A 24,003-nucleotide genomic window follows, 5' to 3' on the forward strand; every position below is an offset into this window, starting at 1 on the left:
GTGTGGCAGGAAAGCCATTTGGTGGATTAAATGTGGGTCCTTCAAAGATGAAGGAAGGGGGCCAAGAGGGGCGGCTTCCCTCGCATCTCCAGCCTGACACACTTTGCCTCTCGCTCTGTGTTTTTATTAGCTTGTATCCCCAGTACATCAGTGGCAGGGGTGATGAAACCGGTGGCAGATTGAACTGCCAGGCAGCTGGGTTACTGTCCCGTGGGTCTTGTTGTCATGCTGAGATCTTAAAGTGACCACGGCTGCTTGGTCTGCTGCCCTCCCAGACACTCTGAGAGAGACCACTGAAGAGTTCGTCGTGGCAAAGGAAAGGAAGAGGCTGTTGCTTGCAGAAAGCACAGAGAAGCTGCTTTGGAAAATCCCAAGGTGGCTAAGTATCAAGAACACTGTCCCTGCTTGTGGGTAGCTGTGTGTGCCAAGGGCAGCCTGAGGGCTTAAAATGAAATCTCCAGCCTGGGTTGGTGCCCCGTCCCTGGGGCTCTGGTAATGCAGGCAGAAGGCCTTAAACACTACAAAATTGAAGAAACCCTCAGTACTATCTGAAGAGGGCGGTCATTTACAGTTATCTTTTTTGCTGTTAGCAGCACCCATGAATAATGTTTTCTAAGGGGGGGGGGGGGAAAGAAAGGAAAAGACAAAAAAAGAGTGCTAAGGAGAAAGAAAACAGGATGACTTATTTACCAGGAAAGAACGGCAGGCCCCTTACCTGAAACCTTCTCATGTCCCTTGGGTTTCCTGCTGTTTTCAAACAATTCTGATTGCACTTGAGGAAAAATTTTAAAAAGAATCTGTGAAGAGAAAGCAACGTGTTACCTTTTTAAGTAAACATGTTTTAGGAGAGAATATATCTGCATTGCATTCGATTTGATTGGAAAGTGATTGGATTTCAGGTCTGGGGAATTTCAGCCAGCCCTGCCTGGGAAGGAACGTAGCTGACCCACTGCAGTTCGCAAATTTGGATGTTCTTGGTTCCCAGTTGGCACCATCACTGCTGAGGGCTGTGAAGTGGCTCACAAGCTGGGCCTCTGGTTTGTACACCCACCCCCGAGTGGCTAGGGCATGCTCTCTCCAAAAAAGAGACACAGAGACAAGGGGAGAGAAAAGAAGAAAAAAAGGCTTCACAAGCAGCAGTGACTCCTGCTGTACAAAATTAGCTTGCTCCAGAGGGTTCAAAGTGGCATGACTTAGCCCGGAATCCCAGGGTTCGTCACGTATGTGGCTTTCCGCTGGCCACACACGTCTTCATGCACACATACACACAAAGGGGGCCTGATATTTTCAACTGATGGATATAAAATCAGAAAATAATGTTACTGTCCAAAGACAGTCTCAGTCTGTGCAGGGATATGCTGGGGTTTTTATGATTAATAACAAGTGTGAATGTCCTTTCAGACCTTCTATAGATTATCCAGAAATATACAAAGGCACAGAATAATGGTCTGAGGTTATCATTTGTAAGACATTTTTTAAGCCAATATTCTCCTAGATAACCTTTTTGTGCACTTTTAAAATTGGGCTTCTTTGATCAGATGAGTACAGAAACCAAGAAAAATGGCAGAAGTGGTCTTTTCAGCCATTTACCTATTTAATGTTTGGAATGTTGTTTCGAAATACAATAAGTTTTTCATTTATTTCACTTGCAGAGTCCTTTCCTTAAAAAAAAAAAAAAAAAAAAAAAAATCCAGCTTTTGCAGTGTTAAAGTCCCAGGTGAGCAAGGCCTATTTCCCTTTCTGTTACTATGACAACGAAATTTTACCGCAGTCCCAAAGTCCCTTCAGAACTCTACCATCCAGGCCTTGAATTAGAACTTTAAAGGAAAAGATATACATTTTTTCCCCAGGATTTACCAACAAAAATAAGTAGAAATCAACAATGCTTCCAAAAACTCTATTTTAAAGCAACGGTTGGTGAGATGCTGTCGTGGTGACCTTCTGTTTATTTTTATTTCTTTAACAATCACACGAAAGAATTAGAGAGCGCTCCAATTAATTGTATTTAGCACTTAAAAAAAAAAAGAAAACCTGATGGGGAGATAAACAGTAAATGATGAAAGGGGAGAGAAGAGGAATTGCCCTTTCAGAGCATTTTCTCTAGATTTGCTAAAAATATTTGGCCAAGTGCTCCTGACCCCTATCTATAAATAAGGTTGGGTGTGAATTTGGAAAGAATAGCTAAATATTTTTTTTCATAATTTTATAGCATCTGCTTTTCACTTCTCTCTTTGCATCCTTTCTGGGGCGGGGGCTAAACATTGCTTCCTGGGCCATAAAGGTGTCCAGGGCCTTTATCCGAGGTACCAGGCAGAGAATAACAAGGCAGAGGAAGCACTCCTTGCTGCTTTATGCGGTGTTCACATTCACAGCCTGCCTCTGCTTTCGAAAGTGCAGTGGGGCGTCTGTCCAGAGCAGCCGGAGTGCGTTAGAAAGGAGAGCTGCTTGTATTTAAGAACAGATTGGTCAAAATTCAAACATTTTCTTTCTTAAGGTGAAGCATTCTTTCACTTGTGCCTTCCTAGCGGGGTCACCTACAGCAACTTAAAATGCCTGGAGATGCTCTCACAAAAGACTTAAAACTGGCCTTTTCCTCACTTGAGTCTCTTTCCAAACAATAACGCCTGCCCTCACACCACCTTTATCCTCCAACACCCGCCCCTCTCCCATGAGTGATTTACATCTTTTCCCCTACTAAAACCAAATTTTCTTTTTCTCACAAATTCCTTGGGTTTTGGCAAGTCTTAGCACAACTGGACTCCTTATAATGCATTCTGTGTGTTACACCTCCCCTCACCTACCCACCCCCCTCACCTTCTCGAAAATGTATCTGTTGAAAACATTAATGTTCATGAAGGCATTATTATATGAATGGTATGAAAGTGCAAAGGAGATAAATGTTTACATAAAATCAAATTGATTTAGGGAAAGAAGGGGCCCGCTGAAAGGCTTTATTCATTTTAAATTATTACCCTTTACAGTTCTTTGGCTAGAAAACATCCAGTTTTGACTCTTTTGCTGGCCTGGGGTCTGAGTTTGGAACCTACCCAGCCCCCTGCACACTAAGGATATAACATCCTGTTCACAAAGGGGAAGCGAGGGGTGGAGGAGGGAGGGAGGAGGGGGAGAGAGAAAGAAAATTCTCTTACATTGTATAGTACTTTCTAAAAGAAGGCGTAGCTACTTCTAAATGGCTAGCACCAGAAATTATGACCTGAGTATTTTAGATGTGGACACAGAAATCAATTTAAAGGAATTCTGGGGCTTACAGACATCTCCATTTTTTTCCTCTTCCTTTTACTGATGTCTCCCACTTTCCTTCCCTTTCCCCCTCCACCCGCTATGCTCAGAGGCTTGGTACAGAACCCTCTACTAACCATCCCATCCATTAACCATAGGGTAACTTGCAGGGAATAAATCTCCTAGGTCTAGATCCCTCTGAAGCCTGGAAAATGTCAGCTCTCTCCACTCAGCAACGGGAAACAAAAATGAATTACAAGATTCAGACCAAATGTGCAGAGACTCATCAGGATGGAAGTTGTAATTTTCACTTTCTCCAAACAATGCTGACTCCAGAAATATTCTAACCACTTAGCAGGGTACACTCTATGAGGCTTCTGATCTCATTCCTTAAGAGTGAATGCTAACGGCGACAGGTTTATCCTTGTTTTATTAGAGAAAGAGGCATAGAGAGTGGGGTCCAAATCTGAACTCAAGCCCTCAGCTTTCAATCTGGTTTCTGGGTCGAGTGAGGCAATAGGACAGACCCAAAGGCAGTCCTTCACTGCACTGATATCTAAAATGCTGACAGTGTACTAGTCTTGAACCTGCTACCAACTAACTATGTAACCAAGTTACTTTGCTCCACTAGGCCTCAGTTTCTTTGACTGTTAAAAGGAGGGTTTAACTGGATTATCTCTAGGGTTTCTTCCAACCTTAGTATTCTATGACTGCAAAGAAAAATGTGTAGAGTTGACAACCCTCCAGAAATGGCAACGCTGGAAGAAGAAACCACTGGAAACAAAAGTCTGTGACTTAGTGAAGTCCAAGTGGGGGTGTGTGCGGGGGTTTTCTTAAAGAGAGAACAAACCCCCTGATCGGAGACTGTGAAAGAAGAATAAGCAAGGACAGCTGATGGGTGGCAAGTGGGGCATCTTGGCTGGTGCCTTGGCCAGAGCTGGTGGGACCCAGAGGTTGTATGGGCCAGTTGTTGAGTGAGAGGCACCATTCTCTTAGGATCCTTTCTCTGTGCTTCAGCAGCAGGAGAAGGTAGCTCAGGAATATCACAGATCAGAGCCATCTCTGTCCCTGCTCACCATCCTGTGTGGTCCAGAAGCTGAAGGGTACAGGGGTCACAGAGGGGGAGAAAGAAGGTTTGCCAAATGTGAGCTCCATGCCACACTCTGAGCTATGTGCTTGATATCCAACGCCTCATTTATTTCTCACAACAACTGTATGAGTGATGAATCATCTCACAGCTAGGAAAACCAAAGGCACCAAGAATTTAAGAAATTTGGCCCAAGATCACATGGCTTGTCAATGGCAGAAACGAGGATTTGAACCTGGGTCTTTCTGGCAGCAAGCTCCACTGGGCATTCTGTGTTTCCTGCACCAATTACACTGTGGTGATGGTTGCACAACTCTGTCAGTATAGGGAAAGCCATTGAATGATACGCTTTGAATGGGTGAGCTTTATAGTACGTAAACTATATCTCAATATAACTGTTTAAAAAGAAACTTCAGAAAACATAGTCTGAAAAAAATCAAAAACAACCCCCAAAGCCCATGAAGGATTCTAGTTTCTTGGCGAGGGAGAGAGAGGACTATAGTATCCCAAAAGGAAAACACGAGGTCAAAGATAGTTGCGTGGAAGTAAATGCTTACGACTGAAACCCCCTGATGAATTCATTCATTTACTCATTTGGCCGATTATTAAGTGTGGAGTACGTGCCATAAAGATTCAGCAGAATGGCCAACAAGAGGGACAAAATCTTGCCCTCATGGAGCACACAACCAAACTATTTGAAAAATGCTTCTTCAGTTTCTGAGATGAGCCTGGAGACCCCTGAATACAGGTCCGAATAAGATCCCAGAGGATTACCTAGTACCCAAGAAATCTCTTCTCCTCCTAATCTCTGGAATATTAGAACACTTGGCATCGTTCAAGAACACAATACAAGCTCGTAGGTGGCTCTAGACGTGTCCTGAGCCCACCCCAAATTAAAACTGAGACTCAAACTAGATGTACAAATAGGGTGCAGAGTTCAGGTCCAGGGGTGGGGTCCATGGGGAATCTCTAAATCACAGGAAGGGTAACTACTTAATACTCATGCCAGACTTTGAGCTTATAGCCAACGATCTAGTACAAAACACAGCATACTATTTCTCCAGAATGGTGGAAGAGGCCATTCAATTGACCTCCAATCAGAAGACCAAGATCTAGCGCCTTCTAAAAAATTATAATACAAAAAAATCTTTCAGAAAGCACCGTGGAAGGCACAAAGTCTTCTTTCAAGAAAAAAAATTAGATAGGAGTGTATATCAAAAGAATGTGAACTTGGCACTAGTAACGGCTACCATTATGCAGAGCCTTACTCTGTGCAAAATAACAAGTAAAGTACCTTTCACTTTGAAATTTCATTCCTTATTCCCTTAAAAAAAATTCTAATTCCATCTACCCTGGAAACAGCTTCTGTGATGACATGGCCACATCTTATACACAACGGAGATGGGAACGTCCCCACACTCTCTGAGGGCCGAGAACGGGGGTGCCGTATCTGGTTCCCTCTCTGCCACAATGGCCACATATGCAGGTTGGATCACTAAAGGCTGGGCCATATATAGAGTTGATAAACCATGTAGGTGCTTAAAGGTCTATGTCTATTGATTTTTCAGGAAGACACATTTCATCTGGATTAACTGCTAAACCTCCTTTTCCAGAGTCCAATAAATTAAAATATCATTGCCTTCCACTGTTTGTGCATACTTCTGAAAAGAAGATAATCCCTTTCTCTTAGAACACTCTCTCTTATCATTTGTGAGAACTACCTGGGATGGGCTGAATCATAAAATCCTATTTGAAAGAAATGGGCAGTTACCTCTCTTCTCCCAGGATGCTTTCAAGCTTACAGTCTTTACAGGAAGAGGGAGAAGTCGTGTCGGAGGGTCACGTCCATGGGGCCATTTTCTTACTCTAAGAACAGCCTGCATGGCAGCTCACTCTGCTTTAGATGGTAGGAAAACCCCTAAGTGATTGGTTTCCACTTGAGACCAGTGTAAAACACAAAGATAATGTTCTAGCTTTAATCTAGGTCTTAAGTGTAACATCCTCTTTGAACCTTCTGAGAATAGAGATAACACGTTTTCCTCCCTGCAACGCCTCCAACAGAATCCAAACTCAGGTAGCCCAAATAAGGAGAAAGACAGCAGTGGGCCCCGGCCTCGGCTGGAAGATGACGTGCCCTTGATTAATCTGTTGATTGTTGAGGTGTCAGCCCAAGATTAGAAAGGGCCCTGAAGCTCTTAAGGCCTTGTGAAGACTCTCACTCAAGTCCACAAAAAAGAAGAGACTGTGGGAGGTCAAACTTCGAGGTGGCTCTTGCTACACCCCCCAAAAAAACGTGACAATGGGACATCTGAGAATGCTTGCTACTTGCAGTCTGCTTGGTAAGATGGCAGTTGGTACAAAGACCCAAGAAGATCCATGGAAAGAGGAGATAATTTAAAATCGTTGACTGACTGGCTTATTTAAGCTTAAATCAAATACTCATTTTTATAAGCTGATTTTCCATGCAATCCATTTATTTAAATGACTCCTTAAAAGGTAAATATAAGTACACAAACAGAGTAAGTACAGCATCTTTACTCTCCACAGACATTCCTAAAGGGTTGTATTACCGCAAAAACTTATTCACCTGCATGATTCCAATGAAAGCCCATTTCAGATCTGAAAGATTTAAATTTACAGAAAATTTTTAAGGAATATATTTTCTTACTTCTGATTACATTCAATCCCTCTAACTCCCCTTGGCTCAAAGTCTAATTATGATAAGGATTATGATCATAATAAATAGCCCCTATTCATTGACTTCATATTATTAGCCATGTATGGTTTCATTTAATCGCCCCAACTCTGAGAGTAGGAGAAATAACATTACCATTTTACAGAGGAGATAATCAAGACTCATAAAGGTTAGATTACTTGCCCCAAATCAAACAGCTAGTAAGTGGAAGAGCCCGGAGTGGACCTCAGGTTTGTCTGACTCAGGAAAACGTTGTTAAGGTGGGAGCTTGGCCAAGTTTCTTCTGAAGGAAAAGATGGAACATGTTGCCAAGCAGCTCTTTTTTTCAGGGGACCAGGGAGTGCCTCATGGATCTACAGAGGGGATCATGTCGCTGTCTACATCTTACTCTCTGCAAGTAAGAATGGGGTCACTCCTCATGTTACGAAACAAAACAAGCAAACCAACAACGTCTATCATTCCTATCAGGGACTGTGTTCTCTAGAAATTCTGTGGCTGTATTGGATTCTGCAGAGGAAGATAAGCAAGTCTATCAGATACTTGGAAAACAAGACACCTCAAGAACCCACATGGTCTCAAGAGGGCATGGCCCACATAGCTGTAATCTCTACAAGAAGAGTGTAAAAGGTTGCTTGAGTGGATGAGGAAGACGCAAGGTCATTCGTCCATCAAGACTATGGAGGAAAAAAAGCTGGAAGTCAAATATGTAACATAAGAAGTTGAATTAAGTCTTGGAACATTTTTTTGAGAATAAGTCACCAAAGCTAAAATTTGAAAGCATTACCCAGGGGACGGAGGGGAGTCTTCTACATTGGAGATTTTTAAATAGACCAGCAAGCGAATTCCTTTGAAGGCAGATAATTTCACTCCATGTGGCACCTCACTGGGGTGTCCCTATCAAGCCATTTCCAGATGATGTCAAGCCTTTTGCAGTTATTATTATTGTTGTTGTTGTTGCTTAATATTTCAATAGGGACCTTCAGTTTCATCCTCTGTAACATGACCTCGTAGGCCGATAGCGAGGATTAGTTATCCATGCAAAGTCTTTGGGTAAATGCCTGGTAACGTCACCACTCGCTACGGCCCCCTCCCCCGAATTGCCCCTTCTCCCCCCACCACACTTAAAAATGGCCCATTTTCCAAACAAAACTATACCAGAGGGGAGTTGCCACAAATTCAAACCTGGTTCTCTCTGCACTGTTTATCTCTCCAGTACTGGTATATACTCCACTTGAAGAACTTCCCTTAATTTTTAGGGAGAGGTACTTTAAAAAAAAAAAAGAAGAAGAAGAAGGAAAGAGAAAAAACATGTAATTAATCCATTACAACAGATTGTAGGAAAAGCACAACAACAACAAAAAATGGTAGGTCAAAAATCCTCATCATGGTTTCCAGTAAACTATGGTCAGGCAAAAAGAATTCAGAGCCACGTACACCCGCTAACTGGCAGTGAGCCCATCAAATCATTTTCTCTTCAGCATTCACTCCAATTACAAGCTCCTGGAAGTGGCATTTCAGTTTGGCAATAAACCCTTCGTTACCAAACACCAACTCCTGAGTGGGATCTGCTGTGCTCATTTAGGTACCAGAAGGCAATGACTTCCCCCACTGTGTAATTCTGATTCCATAGCCACAGATTTCATTTCCAAGCCATTTCATGATTTCTTCCGAAGTGAGGGTCTCCCAAGCTCAAGTGTCAAGGAATTGACTGTAAACAGCCACCGAGGTGCAAAAACAGGGGCTACTTCGATTCTCCACTTATTTCTGACTAGCGACACACTACAGTTTCTGAGGACCTGGTGTTTTATGTTGGGATTTTTTTTTTTCCCTCTGTATTCAGACATGTCTTCACTCTCCTGAATTCCATCACTTGGCACCAGGAAGCTTGTAGGGAAAACAATCTCTAAGGAAAAGTCCTTGTTTTTGCACTCAGATGAAAATCTGACACCACTAAGGAAAATAATAATTGAACTCTTTGGGCTTGAATTGGAATGAAACACAACACTAAGAGCATGTTTGTAATTCCAATTGTTCTCATAAAATGTCTTTGGAGGGCTCTCTGCAACGTGCACAGTTCCATCTTTTCCTCTTTTTGTTGTTGTTTTTAACTCCAATCCTTTTCTTTGCCCTATCCTTTCCTCTCCCTTCTCACCAAGAAAGAAAAAAGACTGAGCAAAACTGAACATGCTACAGACTGACTTCAGAAAACATCTTGCAGTTGGACTTCAGAATTCGTTTACAAATCTATTTCCCTTTCTGATTCCATGACTACTCGGGTGAAGGAGAGAAATGAAGTTATTAGCCAGCCATCAGCTTAATGGGTCCTTACTATCCTATTTCCTTAGTGCCCCTTCTCCCCTTCTGCAGCCTTCCCCTCCTACTCCCGCCTTTCTGCCCTCCCCGTAAAGCTCATCTATGCTAGGCTGAGCAGTGAACACCAATTACACCAAGAGCCCTTTGCTGCTGCCTGGTCCGCTGGTTTTACTGTTTTGCCAGATGGTTGAGGCCAATGTGTAAAGCTTTCTACCCTACCATTAATTCATAACTCGGTAATAACTTTCCCACGGCTCTAGGAAATTGAAATGAAGTGCAAATGTGAATATTTGGAAAGGGAATCAGGGTTGGACAACTATTTTACACCTGACAGAATAGATACCAGTCAGACAAAAAGATGCCCCTCTTTACACAGGCTGGAGCGTTACTTTCCCGAAACTAAGGCCAACTGACTCCGTATGCGATATTGGATAATGTAGCAAACCAAGCTCAGAGTTGGGGTTCCTCCTATTCTCGCCTTCTCTCTGCAGCTTCCAGCTTTATACCTATTGCACCTATGGGTCCATTCACTAATGACCTTGAGTTTGAGCGTCTATGTAATTGTTATATTCTGATGACAGAATTATAGATTAGCAGATATGAGTGCATTCTCTTGCTGAGACAGGACACCATCCAACGTTTGTTAGCATCATTAAACTAAAACTGACTTTTCACCTGCTCCCATACCATATGCAGCTGCAAATTTTTAAATTAAACTATGAAGCCATGCATAAATTTACATATATTACAGACTAGCCTCTCCATTTAACATGCAAATGTACTCCAATGTTTCAGAACACCTTCTGTCGCTAATTAATTTGCTGAATTATAATTAGACTAATCCTGCATAATTAATAAGCACAGATTTTTTTTTAATTTGTAAGCAGCTTGAGGAGATCATTCACTTCCTTCTATAAACTGCTAAGTAAGTGTTAAAAAAAATCTGGAAAGAACATGTGTGAAAAGGTATGTTTGATGTCGCATACAAACTCAAACTAGCGTGGAAGATGCAGAAATCAGTACTGATAAAGGTACATATTTGAAGCCAACATTCAAACAATTAAAAAAAAAACCACATTCAGAGGATGGTGACTAATTCTCCCTTTGTCTCCTTGTATACAGTGTTTTATTCTTTGCCTTCTATCCATCGGCTCTTCCAAGATCACAGAGGCGGGAGAGGATTAAAGTAACCGTATGTTGTATTAGGAGAGATAATGATATTAACACTCGACTGTATATCAAAACACTCTGTGCATGCTGGGTGCTTATAAGCCCCTTTGATGGTATTTGGAATCATTTTCATTTTGGCTGCCAAAAACACCCGAGATCCATCTAGTGGAAACAATTAAGTTCCATTAGTACTGTATCCATTTGGTAATGATTACAATGAAGGGTCCCTCTTTAATGCTGAAGAGTAGAGTCTCAAAGAAACGTATGCATCTATGCACTTGAAAACGTGAAACCATACAGTTTTACAACCAAGCATGAAGCTTTAATTTTGACCCCTAAAATAAACCAGGATCAGGAGAGCTCAAAGTATGGGTAGATGACCAGTTAGAAAATTTGAAGCAAGGTGGGAATCTAGAAGGCCAAGGTATGCTTAATAGATAGCCACACAAATTGAGATTCTAGAAAGACAAAGTGGGAAATGTGTGTTCTGGCAGGGAAGTTATTAAACCTTCAAAGAGAAATCGAATTTTAGAGAAAATAGAGAGCTCCTTGGCCCTTCCACTCAGCAAAATCACTAATATCAGCGGCCAAAAGATTGTTAGGCCAAAAGGATGGAGCCACCTGAAATGAGCTTGGCTTTCTATCATTGCAATTTCATTTTTTATAGTGACTCTATACACAATAGAAACATCTTCTAAAGAATGGGAAACAATATACACTAATGATGAAAAATGTGAAAGAGAAGTTAAGGAAACACTCCCATTTACCATTGCAACAAAAAGAATAAAATACCTAGGAATAAACCGACCTATGGAGACAAAAGACCTGTATGCAGAAAACTATAAGACACTGATGACAGAAATTAAAGATGATATAAACAGATGGAGAGATATACCATGTTCTTGGACTGGAAGAATCAACATTGTGAAAAGGACTGTACTACCCAAAGCAATCTACAGAATCAATGCAATCCCTATCAAACTACCAACAGCATTTTTCACAGAAGCAGAACAAAAAATTTCACAATTTGTATGGAAACACAAAAGACCCCGAATAGCCAAAGCAATCCTGAGAAAGAAAAACGGAGCTGGAGGAATCAGGCTCTCAGACTTCAGACTATACTACAAAGCTACAGTAATCAAGACAGTATGGTACTGACACAAAAAACAGAAATATAGATAAATGAAACAGGATGGAAAGCCCAGAGATAAACTCACACACATATGGTCACCTTATTTTTAAAGGAGGCAAGAATACACTACAGAGAAAAGACAGCCTCTTCAATAAGTGGTACTGGGAAAACTGGACAGCTACATGTAAAAGAATGAAATTAGAACACTGCCTAACACCATACACAAAAATAAACTCAAAATGGATTAAAGACCTAAATGTAAGGCCAGACACTATAAAACTCTTCAAGGAAAACATAGGCAGAATACTCTATGACATAAATCACAGCAAGATCCTTTTTGACCCACCTCCTAGAGAAATGGAAATAAAAACAAAAAGAAACATATGGGACATAATGAAACTTAAAAGCTTTTGCACAGCAAAGGAGAACATAAACAAGACGAAAAGACAACCCTCAGAATGGGAGAAAATATTTGCAAATGAAGCAACTGACAAAGGATTAATCTCCAAAATTTATAAGCAGCTCATGCAGCTCAATATCAAAAAATCAAACAACCCAGTCCAAAAATGGGCAGAGGACCTAAATAGACATTTCTCCAAAGAAGATATACAGATTGCCAACAAACACATGAAAGGATGCTCTACATCACTAATCATTAGAGAAATGCAAATCAAAACTACAATGAGGTAACACCTCACACCAGTCAGAATGGGCATCATCAAAAAATCTACAAACAATAAATGCTGGAGAGGGTGTGGAGAAAAGGGAACCTTCTTGCACTGTTGGTGGGAATGTAAATTGATACAGCCACTATGGAGAACAGTATGGAGGTTCCTTAAAAAACTAAAAACAGAACTACCATATGACCCAGCAATCCCACTACTGGGCATATACCCTGAGAAAACCATAATTCAAAAAGAGTTATGTACCACAATGTTCACTGCAGCTCTATTTACAATAGCCAGGACATGGAAGCAACCTAAGTGTCCATCGACAGATGAATGGATAAAGAAGATGTGGCACGTATATACAATGGAATATTACTCAGCCATAAAAAGAAATGAAATTGAGTTATTTGTAGTGAGGTGGATGGACCTAGAGTCGGTCATACAGAGTGAAGTAAGTCAGAAAGAGAAAAACAAATACCGTATGCTAACACATATATATGGAATCTAAAAAAAAAAAAAAAAAGGTTCTGAAGAACCTAGGGGCAGGACAGGAATAAAGATGCAGACATAGAGAATGGACTTGAGGACACAGGGAGAGGAAAGGGTAAGCTGGGACAAAGTGAGAGAGTGGCATGGACATATATACACTACCAAATGTAAAACAGATAGCTAGTGGGAAGCAGCCGCATAGCACAGGGAGATCAGCTTGGTGGTTTGTGACCACCTAGAGCGGTGGGATGGGGGGGTGGGAGGGAGACGCAAGAGGGAGGAGATATGGGAATATATGTATATGTATAGCTGATTCATTTTGTTGTAAATCTGAAACTAACACACCAGTGTAAATCAATTATACTCCGATAAAGATGTTTAAAAAAAAAAGAAAAAGAATGGGAAACAATTTTCCCAGGTTCATTACCGAAACAAATATATCTTCTCCCTTACTAGCCAGCCAACATTTTTTTTCTTTTGACAAAGCTAACACATAAGCTAGCTTGAGACTTGGGAAGAAAGTTAAAAAGTGCACTGATCCCTCAGAGGCCCGTGGCCACATCCAGGAGCAGATGCCAGGGGCTAAATGGTGGGCCTGTTTCTGCTTCTGCCCTGACATGCATTTATTAGACTCCTCTCCTCCTTATCCGGAAGGAGGACCCACAACAGCTACCTCCTGGGGCTAGTGCAATGACTAACCAGAGTGAGAAGAATATTTTGAAAGCACCTGGAAAAAGCTGCTGCAATTTTTCTGAGCAAAGCAATGTTATTACTTGGATAGTTTGGACACATAAGACATTTGGACCATTCTTCTGGTCCAAACCATAGCCTTTCTTTGCCGTTGGTCTCCATCTGAAGAGATTAAATGGTTCAGGAAGATTTTTAAAAGCCTAAAAGAAAGGGAGCTTTCTGTGCCTTTCTGAGTTACTCAGAAGGAACAAAACAACAGCTGGAATAATAATATTAATAAGAGGCTAAAATTATTTCCTTTCCAAAAAATATACGAATGGCAGTGGAAATCTTTAATAATCTTCACCTTTCAAGAAAAGTCATTTTAATGTATTGTGCTTGTCTTTCAGAGTCCCCATACCCCATTTTGAGTGGTTATAAGAGGAAATCTGGTTGCTCCGTAGTTGGGAACGTGTGCGGGTCTATTTTTCTAAAGCCAAAATGTGTTTAATGGTTAAATTCAGAGTGAAAGGGAGGGTCTCCCCACTTCCTACCATAATGTGTTAGACCGACTCGGTGCATCCTACCGACTCTCTGGGGAGCATCTTAGAGATGGAAAGAGCCAGACAGGTCGCCTGGTCAAAATCCCTGTATTGACAGGAAAGTGGTTTGGTTTTGGCGTTTGGGGGGTATTTTCTTCAGCTTTGCCCAGTCAATTTATAACTATCTACCAGTGGGAGAGAGCAAAGGGGAAACAATTATGATCCACATATAGTTAGCTTTTGAGAAATTCCTGACAAGTTCTTAGGGGGGAAGAGAAATGACTTAGGGGCATTTAAACACAAAGGTGTAAAACAATTAGCTCACAAATCCACATCTCCGGCTGGCGGGTTTTTCCCCTCACAGATATATTCCAGGAAATTTCTCTAAATTAATTTTTTTGGCAGGAGGATTTTCCTCCACGAATATCATTCTAGTTTATGCTTGTGATTCATTCTCTCTCTTTCCCTTTCTCTTCTCTGTCTTCCCAGTTTCCAAATTCAGGATGGTGTGTTATGGTTTTTAAGGCCTTCATCAAAGTTTACGGGGGAGAGTTGAGTTGGGAAGAAGGGGTGACTGCAGAAAAGAAACCAGGATGAGAATTACATCAAAGCTCCATTTCATCTGAAAAGTATGACGGCTCGCCTCCACTCCAGCCATGAAGACCCACATTCACAGCTAATGTAACCTTCATGCCAAAAAAAGGGAAAAAGAAAGAACGTGTAACCTGACAGGTAGCAGGTGGTACATATGGAATTATCATTGGCTATTAACACCAGGTCAGATATCATATTAGCCACTTTCAGACTGCATTTGCCAAACCCACATAAAAATATAAAACCGGGTATTTCAATATTCTGTTGCTCCCTTAGCAAAACAGATTTCCTTATATTACTCATAGTGGAGTCAGCCGGCTTTCATTAGAATTTTTTAAACTTTTTTTTCCTTAAAGGAAGAACTAAACCTAGTTGACGGAAAAGAGAAACTGGGACAAAAATCAGGTCAAGAATTTGATACAAAAGGCATTCAGATAAAGCTAATAATATTCCAGAGTGTTGTTAGTTGAGCAGACTATGATTACATTCGTCTAATCTCAACCCAACCCCTATATAATCTACATGAGGTTCCAGGAATCAGACAATATTTCCTTTTTTTTTTTCATTCAAACTTTGTTGATTCTAAGTCCTCTATTCACTCTGTGGGATGTGACTAACTTTTTGGAGGTTTCCAAATCTTAGTACCAAAAAATGAAACCTTTCTTTTAGCTGCCTTTAAGAGATTTTTACATGTTCCCCCCTTTTCTTCATTGTCTGGAATACAATTGCATTTTGTATTAACCGTGGTCATCTCAGAAAGACCACTCACTAGTCAGTTTTCATTTTGCCCATGAGTAGAGAACCAGAATCTCTCCTTTCATTTTCTCTTTTAAAAAACTAAGGCTCTGACGAAAAATCTCATGATGGAGCCAGAAACCATCTAGACCCCAGCCTCTCCACGGAGAACACAAGCGGTCCCAGGGCACTTTTCCTGGGCCATCCCACATTTCTAACCTTTCTCTTCCATACCATAGGATCAGGACACTGGATTACCAAAACAGGACATGAAACTGAACCACTTTATTTCAAAAATGGAGCTCTTTGAGCTATTGGGATTTCTCACTCCAGGTTCAAAAGGAGGCTAGATGTGAATGGGGCAGATTCATGTGACGCCCATGAGTTGGCCCCAGTTTGCTTAAAACAAGACCCTGAGTTCATTTTCAGGGTTCAAAAGTCCTTGACTGAGCCTCGCCAAACTCCAGCTGTCCAAAGAAGTCCCAACTGATGAGATTTTATCTTTTTTTTTAAAGCTGGTTTTATGTTACTTGGTGTTGTACAAGTCCAGACCATTTCTAAAGATTAAAGTTGATTTTTGATACTTATTCCTACCCTTCATTAAATGAGATCTATTCTTAACGCCTGCTGCAGCACATAGTGTATTCACCTGAGACCGTAAAATCAGGATGACTCTAATAAAGAAAACTGTTCTTGGGCTTCCCTGGTGGCGCAGTGGTTGAGAGTCTGCCTGCCGATGCAGGGGACACGGGTTCGTGCCCCGGTCCGGGAGGATCCCACGTGCCGCGGAGCGGCTGGGCCCGTGAGCCGTGGCCGCTGAGCCTGCGCGTCCGGAGCCTGTGCTCCGCAACGGGAGAGGCCACAACAGTGAGAGGCCTGCGTACCGTTAAAAAAAAAAAAAAGAGAGAACTGTTCATTGCGTCAACACGCACACATGCACACACGAGACAGAGTAGCACAGAAAAATAGAAACGTTGCATCTAGTCCCTAAAACTCAGCTGCAACTTTCAGTGCTGTTGGCTTTCTCTCCCTCCAAAATGCCTTTGAAAGAAGTTCTCATAAGCCAAAAGAACCACCGCAAGTTCTTTTCAGGATGCGGCAGAGAATGAAATAAATGACTAAAATTTTAGCATCGTGAGGGGAAAGGAAGACCTGGGGAAACAACATGCTCAATATCAAATAATCTTCAAAAACCTGAGACTGGGTTTTACCCAAATGAGCCTTCCCTGCCCTAGACTTTGGAGTTGGGTTCATGGTCTCTCCCCACTCGGTGGATAACGGAACGCAGCCATTAACGAAAAAAAAAAAAAAAAAAGACTCCCCCTGGGGACTCAAACAGCTGACCTGGAAGTAAAACATCTCAGCCCTTCGCTCAGAGGCCACAGAGCCTGTTCAGCTTTCTCAGCGAGTAGCAGGACTGGGTCCAGGAGCATGGGAAAGCGATGGCCACAGCTCCCTGGGGAAGACGCACAGGAGGTCGCGCGGCCAGGCTGGGAGAAAGGCAGCTCTTGCAGCCCAGTAGTGGCTGACTCGGACACCAGCAATACAATGCTAGCTTCTCCCTGTCGAACCCATGGGCAGGACGGCCACCCCCAGAAACGGCCCAGAAAAGCCTCTGGCCCAGCACAATCCTGTCCCACGCATGAGTCGGAATGTATCGGCTGATCATTTGAGCTGAATTGAAGCTAAAAGTCCTCCACTCCTCCCGTTAGAATCCTGCCTTGAAATACAGCAGAACCAGAAAAATCAGGCCCACTTCTTCCACCAGCCCTCAGCTTGCCGAGGTGATCACGACAAAGCCACGCTGAACAAACAGCTAGGCTCCAGTCCGCGTCTAAAGTTCTTTATTTTTTAAGGAAAAAAAAGAAAAGAAAAGGAGATTTCACCACTCCTGGTGTGGCATGCCTGCTTCCAATATTTTTTTAATAATACAGGTTTTGAGCTGATCAAAATGTGCTCCCATCCCTCTGCTTTGTTATCCAAGGTCTTGAGCTGGAGGTGAGGGGGGCATCTTTAGTTCAAGTTCAGAATGAAAGTCAAGTCAGAATGAAAGGCCCAGTGAAGTCTAACTCATGGTCCTTCACAGTTTGTCCTAATCTTTTATGATTTCGTTAGGAATATATTCTACCTTGGGGCTGGCCAAGATGATCATAATGCCTTTTTTTGGTGAACAAAACTAGGCAGATTGACTTTTTTTTTTTTTTTTTTTGTGGTACGCGGGCCTCTCACTGTTGTGGCCTCTCCCATTGCGGGGCACAGGCTCCGGACGCGCAGGCTCAGCGGCCATGGCTCACGGGCCCAGCCGCTCCGCGGCATGTGGGATCTTCCCGGACCGGGGCACGAACCCGTATCCCCTGCATCGGCAGGCAGATTCTCAACCACTGCGCCACCAGGGAAGCCCGGCAGATTGACTTTTATGTTACAATTTAGAAAAACAACAACAACAAATAAAACAAGAGATAAAGTAGTTCGTGGACCAATTTTGTTCTTAACTCTTTGAACCTGGGCTTCACCCTTCTCCGAATGAGATGACTCACTGAAAAGTGAAGCAAAATGTCATCTCCGTTCCATGTGATGTATAAAATTAATCCCCCGCGCTTATGTTAATACCGATCACGTAACGTAGGATGCAGTCTGACCTACAGGATAAAACGGAAGAGGGAGGAGAACATGCTCCATCGCTGTCTATACTGCCGACAATATTTTCACCTCTCTGTGTTTCACTCGCCTATCTCGCGCCCCGTACACGTTACCTCACATCTTCCCTGTAAAATGGGCAGTACCTCTGAGAGATGCTGGGAGAATTACTGAGGTGCTTTGGGAAACAACTTAAAACACCTTTTAGAACTTTCCTGTAAAACGGCAGATATCGTTTCTCCCATAGAGACGATATCGGTCTTGTGGTGAAGAACCACAACACATTTAGCAAAGTGTCCTTCTCAGTAAAAAAAAGATCCCACGCAGGTGACCCTCTGCCCAAAGTGTTCCGTTTATTTCCTGAGAATAAATTACATGGAGACACTGGGCTTAAAGATGGCGGAAGAGTAAGACGCGGAGATCTCCTTCCTCCTCACAGAGACATCAGAAATACATCTACACGTGGAGCTTCTCCTGTAGAGCACCCACCGAACGCTGGCAGAGGACCTCGGACCTCCAAAAAGGCAAGAAACTCCCCACATATCTGGGTAGGGCAAAAGAAAAAAGAATAAACAGGGACAAAAGAATAGGGACGGGACCTACGCCAGTGGGAGGGAGCCGAGAAGGAGGAAAGACTCCCACACACTAGAGGCCCCTTTGCGGGCGGAGACTGCGGGCGCCGGGAGGGGGAAGCTCCGGAGCCGCGGAGGACAGCTCAGCCACAGGGGTGCGGAGGGCAAAGCGGAGAGATTCCCGCAGAGGATCGGTGCCGACCGGCGCTCACCAGCCCGAGAGGCTTGTCTGCTCGCCCGCCGGGGCGGGCGGGGCCGGGAGCTGAGGCTCGGGCTTCAGTCGGATCCCGGGGAAAGGGCTGGAGTTGGCAGAGTGAAGACAGCTTGAAGGGGGCTAGTGCACCACGGCTGGCCGGGAGGGAGTTCGGGAGAAGTCTGGAGCTGCCGAAGAGGCAAGAGACCTTTTCCTCCCTCTTTGCTGCCTGGGCGCGAGGAGAGGGGATTAAGTGCGCCGCTTAAAGGAGCTCCAGAAGCGGGCGCGGAGCTGCCGAAGAGACAAGAGACTTTTTCTTGCCTCTTTGCTTCCTCGGGTGTGAGGTGAGGGGATTAAGAGCACCGCGTAGAGGAGCTCCAGAAACGGGCGCGAGCCGCGGCTGTCGGCACGGACAGTAGAGACGGGTGTCGGACGCTAAGGTTGCTGCTGCCACCACCAAGAGGCCTGTGTGTGAGCACAGGTCACTCTCCACACCGGCCCTCCCGGGAGCCCGTGCAGTCCGCCACTGCCGGGGTCCCGGGATCCAGGGACAGCTTCCCTGGGAGAACGCACGGCGCGCCTTGGGCCTGTGCAGCGTCACGTCGGCCTCTGACGTCGCGGACTCGCCCCGCCCCCGTGCCACTCCCTCCCCGCAGCCTGAGTGAGCTGGAGCCCCCGAATCAACTGCTCCTTTAACATCGTCCTGTCTGAGCGAAGGGCAGTCGCCCTCGGACAACCTACACGCAGAGGCGGGACCAAGTCCAAAGCTGAACCCCAGGAGCTGTGCGAACAGAGAGGAGAGGGGGAGATCTCTCCCAACAGCCTCAGAAGCGGTGGATTAAAGCTCCACAATCAACTTGAAGTGCCCTGCATCTGTTGAAAACCTGAATAGACAACGAATCATCCCAAGTTGAGGAGGTGGACTTTGGGAGCAAGATATACTATTATTTTCCCCTTTTTTTTCTTTTTGTGGGTGTGTATGTGTGTGCTGCTGTGTGAGATTTTGTCTGTATAGCTTTGCTTGCACCATTTGTCCTAGGGTTAGACCGACCCATTTTTCTGTTTTTTGTTTGTTTTTTTTTGTTTTTTTGTGGTTTTTTTTTGTTTTTTTTTGTTTTTTTTTTTTTGTTTGTTTTGTTTTTTAAAAGGAAATTTTTCTTCGTAATAATTATTTTTTATTTTAATAACTATACTTTATACTACTGTCTTCTCCCTTTCTTTCTTCCTTTCATCCCTCCTTCCCTCCTTTCTTCCTTCCTTCCCCCTTCTTTCCTCCCTTCCTCTCTTCCTTCCTCCCTTTCTTCCTCTGCACCTTCCGTCCTTGCTTTCTTGCTTCCTTCCTTCATTTCTTCCTTCCTTCCCTCCCTCCCTCCTTCCTTCCTTTTCTTTCCTCTCTATTTATTCTACCTTTTATTTTGAGCCGTGTGGATTAAAGGTTCTTGGCGCCCCAGCCAGGCACCAGGGCGGTGTCCCTGAGGTGGGAGAACCAACCTCAAGACACTAGTCCACAAGAGACCTCCCAGCTCCACGTAATATCAGACGGCGAAAATCTCCCAGAGACCTCCATCTCAACACCAAGACCCAGCTTCACTCAAGGACCAGCAAAGAACAGTGCTGGACACCCTATCCCCAACAAAGAGCAAGACAGGTCTACAGCCCCATCCATTAGCAGAGAGACTGCCTAAAATCATAATAAGGTTACCAACATCCCCAAACACACCACCAGACGAGGACCTGCCCACCAGAAGGACAAGATCCAGCCTCATCCACCAGAACAGAGGCACTAGTCCCCCCAACCAGGGAATCTACTCAACCCACTGAACCAACCTTAGCCACTGGGGACAGCCACCAAAAACAACAGGAACTACGAACCTGCAGCGTGCAAAAAGGAGACCTCAAACACAGTAAGATAAGCGAAATGAGAAGACAGAAAAACACACAACAGATGAAGGAGCAAGATAAAAACACACCAGACCTAACAGATGAAGAGGTAATAGCCAATCTACCTGAAAGAGAATTTAGAATAATGATGGTGAAGATGATGCAAAATCTTGGAAATAGAATAGACAATTTGCAAGAAACAGTTAACAGGGACCTAGAAGAAATAAAGAGGAAGCAAGCAACGATGAGCAACACAATAAATGAAATTAAAAATACTCTAGATGGGATCAATAGCAGAATAACTGAGGCAGAAGGACGGATAAGTGACCTGGAAGATAAAATAGTGGAAATAACTACTGCAGAGCAGAAGAAAGAAAAAAGAATGAAAAGAACTGAGGACAGTCTCAGAGACCTCTGGGACAACATTAAACGCACCAACATTCGAATTATAGGGGTCCCAGAAGAAGAAGAGAAAAAGAAAGGGACTGAGAAAATATTTGAAGAGATTATAGTTGAAAACTTCCCTAATATAGGAAAGGAAATAGTCAATCAAGTCCAGGAAGCACAGAGAGTTCCATACAGGATAAACCCAAAGAGAAACACGCCACGACACATAATAATCAAACTGTCAAAAATTAAATACAAAGAAAACATATTAAAAGCAGCAAGGGAAAAACAACAAATAACACACAAGGGAATCCCCATAAGATTAACATCTGATCTTTCAGCAGAAACTCTACAAGCCAGAAGGGAGTGGCAGGACATATTTAAAGTGATGAAGGAAAAAAACCTACAACCAAGATTACTCTACCCAGCAAGGATCTCATTCAGATTTGATGGAGAAATTAAAACCTTTACAGACAAGCAAAAACTGAGAGAGTTCAGCACCACCAAACCAGCTCTACAACAAATGCTAAAGGAACTTCTCTAGGCAAGAAACACAAGAGAAGGAAAAGACCTACAAGAACAACCCGAAACAAGTAAATGGTAATAGGAGCATACATATCGATAATTACCTTAAATGTAAATGGATTAAATGCTCCCACCAAAAGACACAGACTGGCTGAATGGATACAAAAACAAGACCCATATATATGCTGTCTACAAGAGACCCACTTCAGACCTAGGGACACATACAGACTGAAAGTAAGGGGATGGAAAAAGATATTCCATGCAAATGGAAATCAGAAGAAAGCTGGAGTAGCAATTCTCATATCAGACAAAATAGACTTTAAAATAAAGACTATTACAAGAGACAAAGAAGGACACTACATAATGATCAAGGGATCGATCCATGAAGAAGATATAACAATTGTAAATATTTATGCACCCAACATAGGAGCACCTCAATACATAAGGCAAATACTAACAGCCTTAAAAGGGGAAATCGACAGCAACACAATTATAATGGGGGACTTTAACACCCCACTTTCACCAATGGACAGATCATCCAAAATGAAAATAAATAAGGAAACACAAGCTTTAAATGATACATTACACAAGATGGACTTAATTGATATTTATAGGACATTCCATCCAAAAACAACAGAATACACATTTTTCTCAAGTGCTCATGGAACATTCTCCAGGATTGATCATATATTGGGTCACAAATCTAGCCTTGGCAAATTTAAGAAAATTGAAATCGTATCAAGTATCTTTTCCGACCACAACGCTATGAGACTAAATATCAATTATAGGAAAAGATCTGTAAAAAATACAAACACATGGAGGCTAAACAATACACTACTTAATAACGAAGTGATCACTGAAGAAATCAAAGAGGAAATCAAAAAATACTTAGAAACAAATGACAATGGAGACACAACGACCCAAAACCTATGGGATACAGCAAAAGCAGTTCTAAGAGGCAAGTTTATAGCAATACAATCATACCTTAAGAAACAGGAAACATCTCGAATAAACAACCTAACTTTGCACTTAAAGCAATTAGAGAAAGAAGAACAAAAAACCCCCAAATTTAGCAGAAGGAAAGAAATCATAAAGATCAGATCAGAAATAAATGAAAAAGAAGTGAAGGAAACAATAGCAAAGATCAATAAAACTAAAAGCTGGTTCTTTGAGAAGATAAATAAAATTGATAAACCATTAGCCAGACTCATCAAGAATAAAAGGGAGAAGACTCAAATCAATAGAATTAGAAATGAAAAAGGAGATATAACAACTGACACTGCAGAAATACAAAAGATTATTAGAGATTACTACAAGCAACTGTATGCCAATAAAATGGACAACCTGGAAGAAATGGACAAATTCTTAGAAATGCACAACCTGCCGAGACTGAACCAGGAAGAAATAGAAAATATGAACAGACCAATCACAAGCACTGAAATTGAAACTGTGATTAAAAATCTTCCAGCAAACAAAAGTCCAGGACCAGATGGCTTCACAGGCGAATTCTATCAAACATTTAGAGAAGAGCTAACACCTATCCTTCTCAAACTCTTCCAACAGATAGCAGAGGGAGGAACACTCCCAAACTCATTCTATGAGGCCAACATCACCCTGATACCAAAACCAGACAAAGACGTCACAAAGAAAGAAAACTACAGGCCAATATCACTGATGAACATAGATGCAAAAATCCTCAACAAAATATTAGCAAACAGAATACAACAGCACATTAAAAGGATCATACACCATGATCAAGTGGGGTTTATCCCAGGAATGCAAGGATTCTTCAATATACGCAAATCAATCAATGTGATACACCATATCAACAAACTGAAGGAGAAAAACCATATGATCATCTCAATAGATGCAGAGAAAGCTTTTGACAAAATTCAACACTCATTTATGATAAAAACCTTGCAGAAAGTGGGCATAGAGGGAACTTTCCTCAACATAATAAAGGCCATATATGACAAACCCACAGCTAGCATCGTTCTCAATGGTGAAAAACTGAAACCTTTTCCACTAAGATCAGGAACAAGACAAGGTTGCCCACTCTCACCACTCTTATTCAACATAGTTTTGGAAGTTCTAGCCACAGCAATCAGAGAAGAAAAAGAAATAAAAGGAATCCAAATAGGAAAAGAAGAAGTAAAGCTGTCACTGTTTGCAGATGACATGATACTATACATAGAGAATCCTAAGGATGCTACCAGAAAACTACTAGAGCTAATCAATGAATTTGGTAAAGTTGCAGGATACAAAATTAATGCACAGAAATCTCTGGCATTCTTATACACTAATGATGAAAAATCTGAGAGTGAAATTAAGAAAACGCTCCCATTTACCATTGCAACAAAAAGAATAAAATATCTAGGAATAAACCTACCTAAGGAGACAAAAGACTTGTATGCAGAAAACTATAAGACACTGATGAAAGAAATTAAAGATGATACAAATAGGTGGAGAAATAT

The 24,003-nt window shown here is 42.4% G+C and overlaps 1 protein-coding gene across 1 annotated transcript in view; it reads right to left on the reverse strand.

Annotated features, from left to right (window-relative positions):
• EBF2 (EBF transcription factor 2) overlaps nucleotides 1-24,003 on the reverse strand; it is a 203,375-nt gene that overhangs the window by 58,772 nt on the left and 120,600 nt on the right. The window contains exon 7 of the mRNA XM_059071725.2: nucleotides 716-797. Coding sequence (XP_058927708.1) covers nucleotides 716-797 — 82 coding nt within the window. The remainder of the gene's footprint in view (nucleotides 1-715; nucleotides 798-24,003) is intronic.

This window comes from Kogia breviceps, chromosome 8, assembly GCF_026419965.1.
Source record: "Kogia breviceps isolate mKogBre1 chromosome 8, mKogBre1 haplotype 1, whole genome shotgun sequence".
Classification (NCBI taxonomy): domain Eukaryota; kingdom Metazoa; phylum Chordata; class Mammalia; order Artiodactyla; family Physeteridae; genus Kogia; species Kogia breviceps.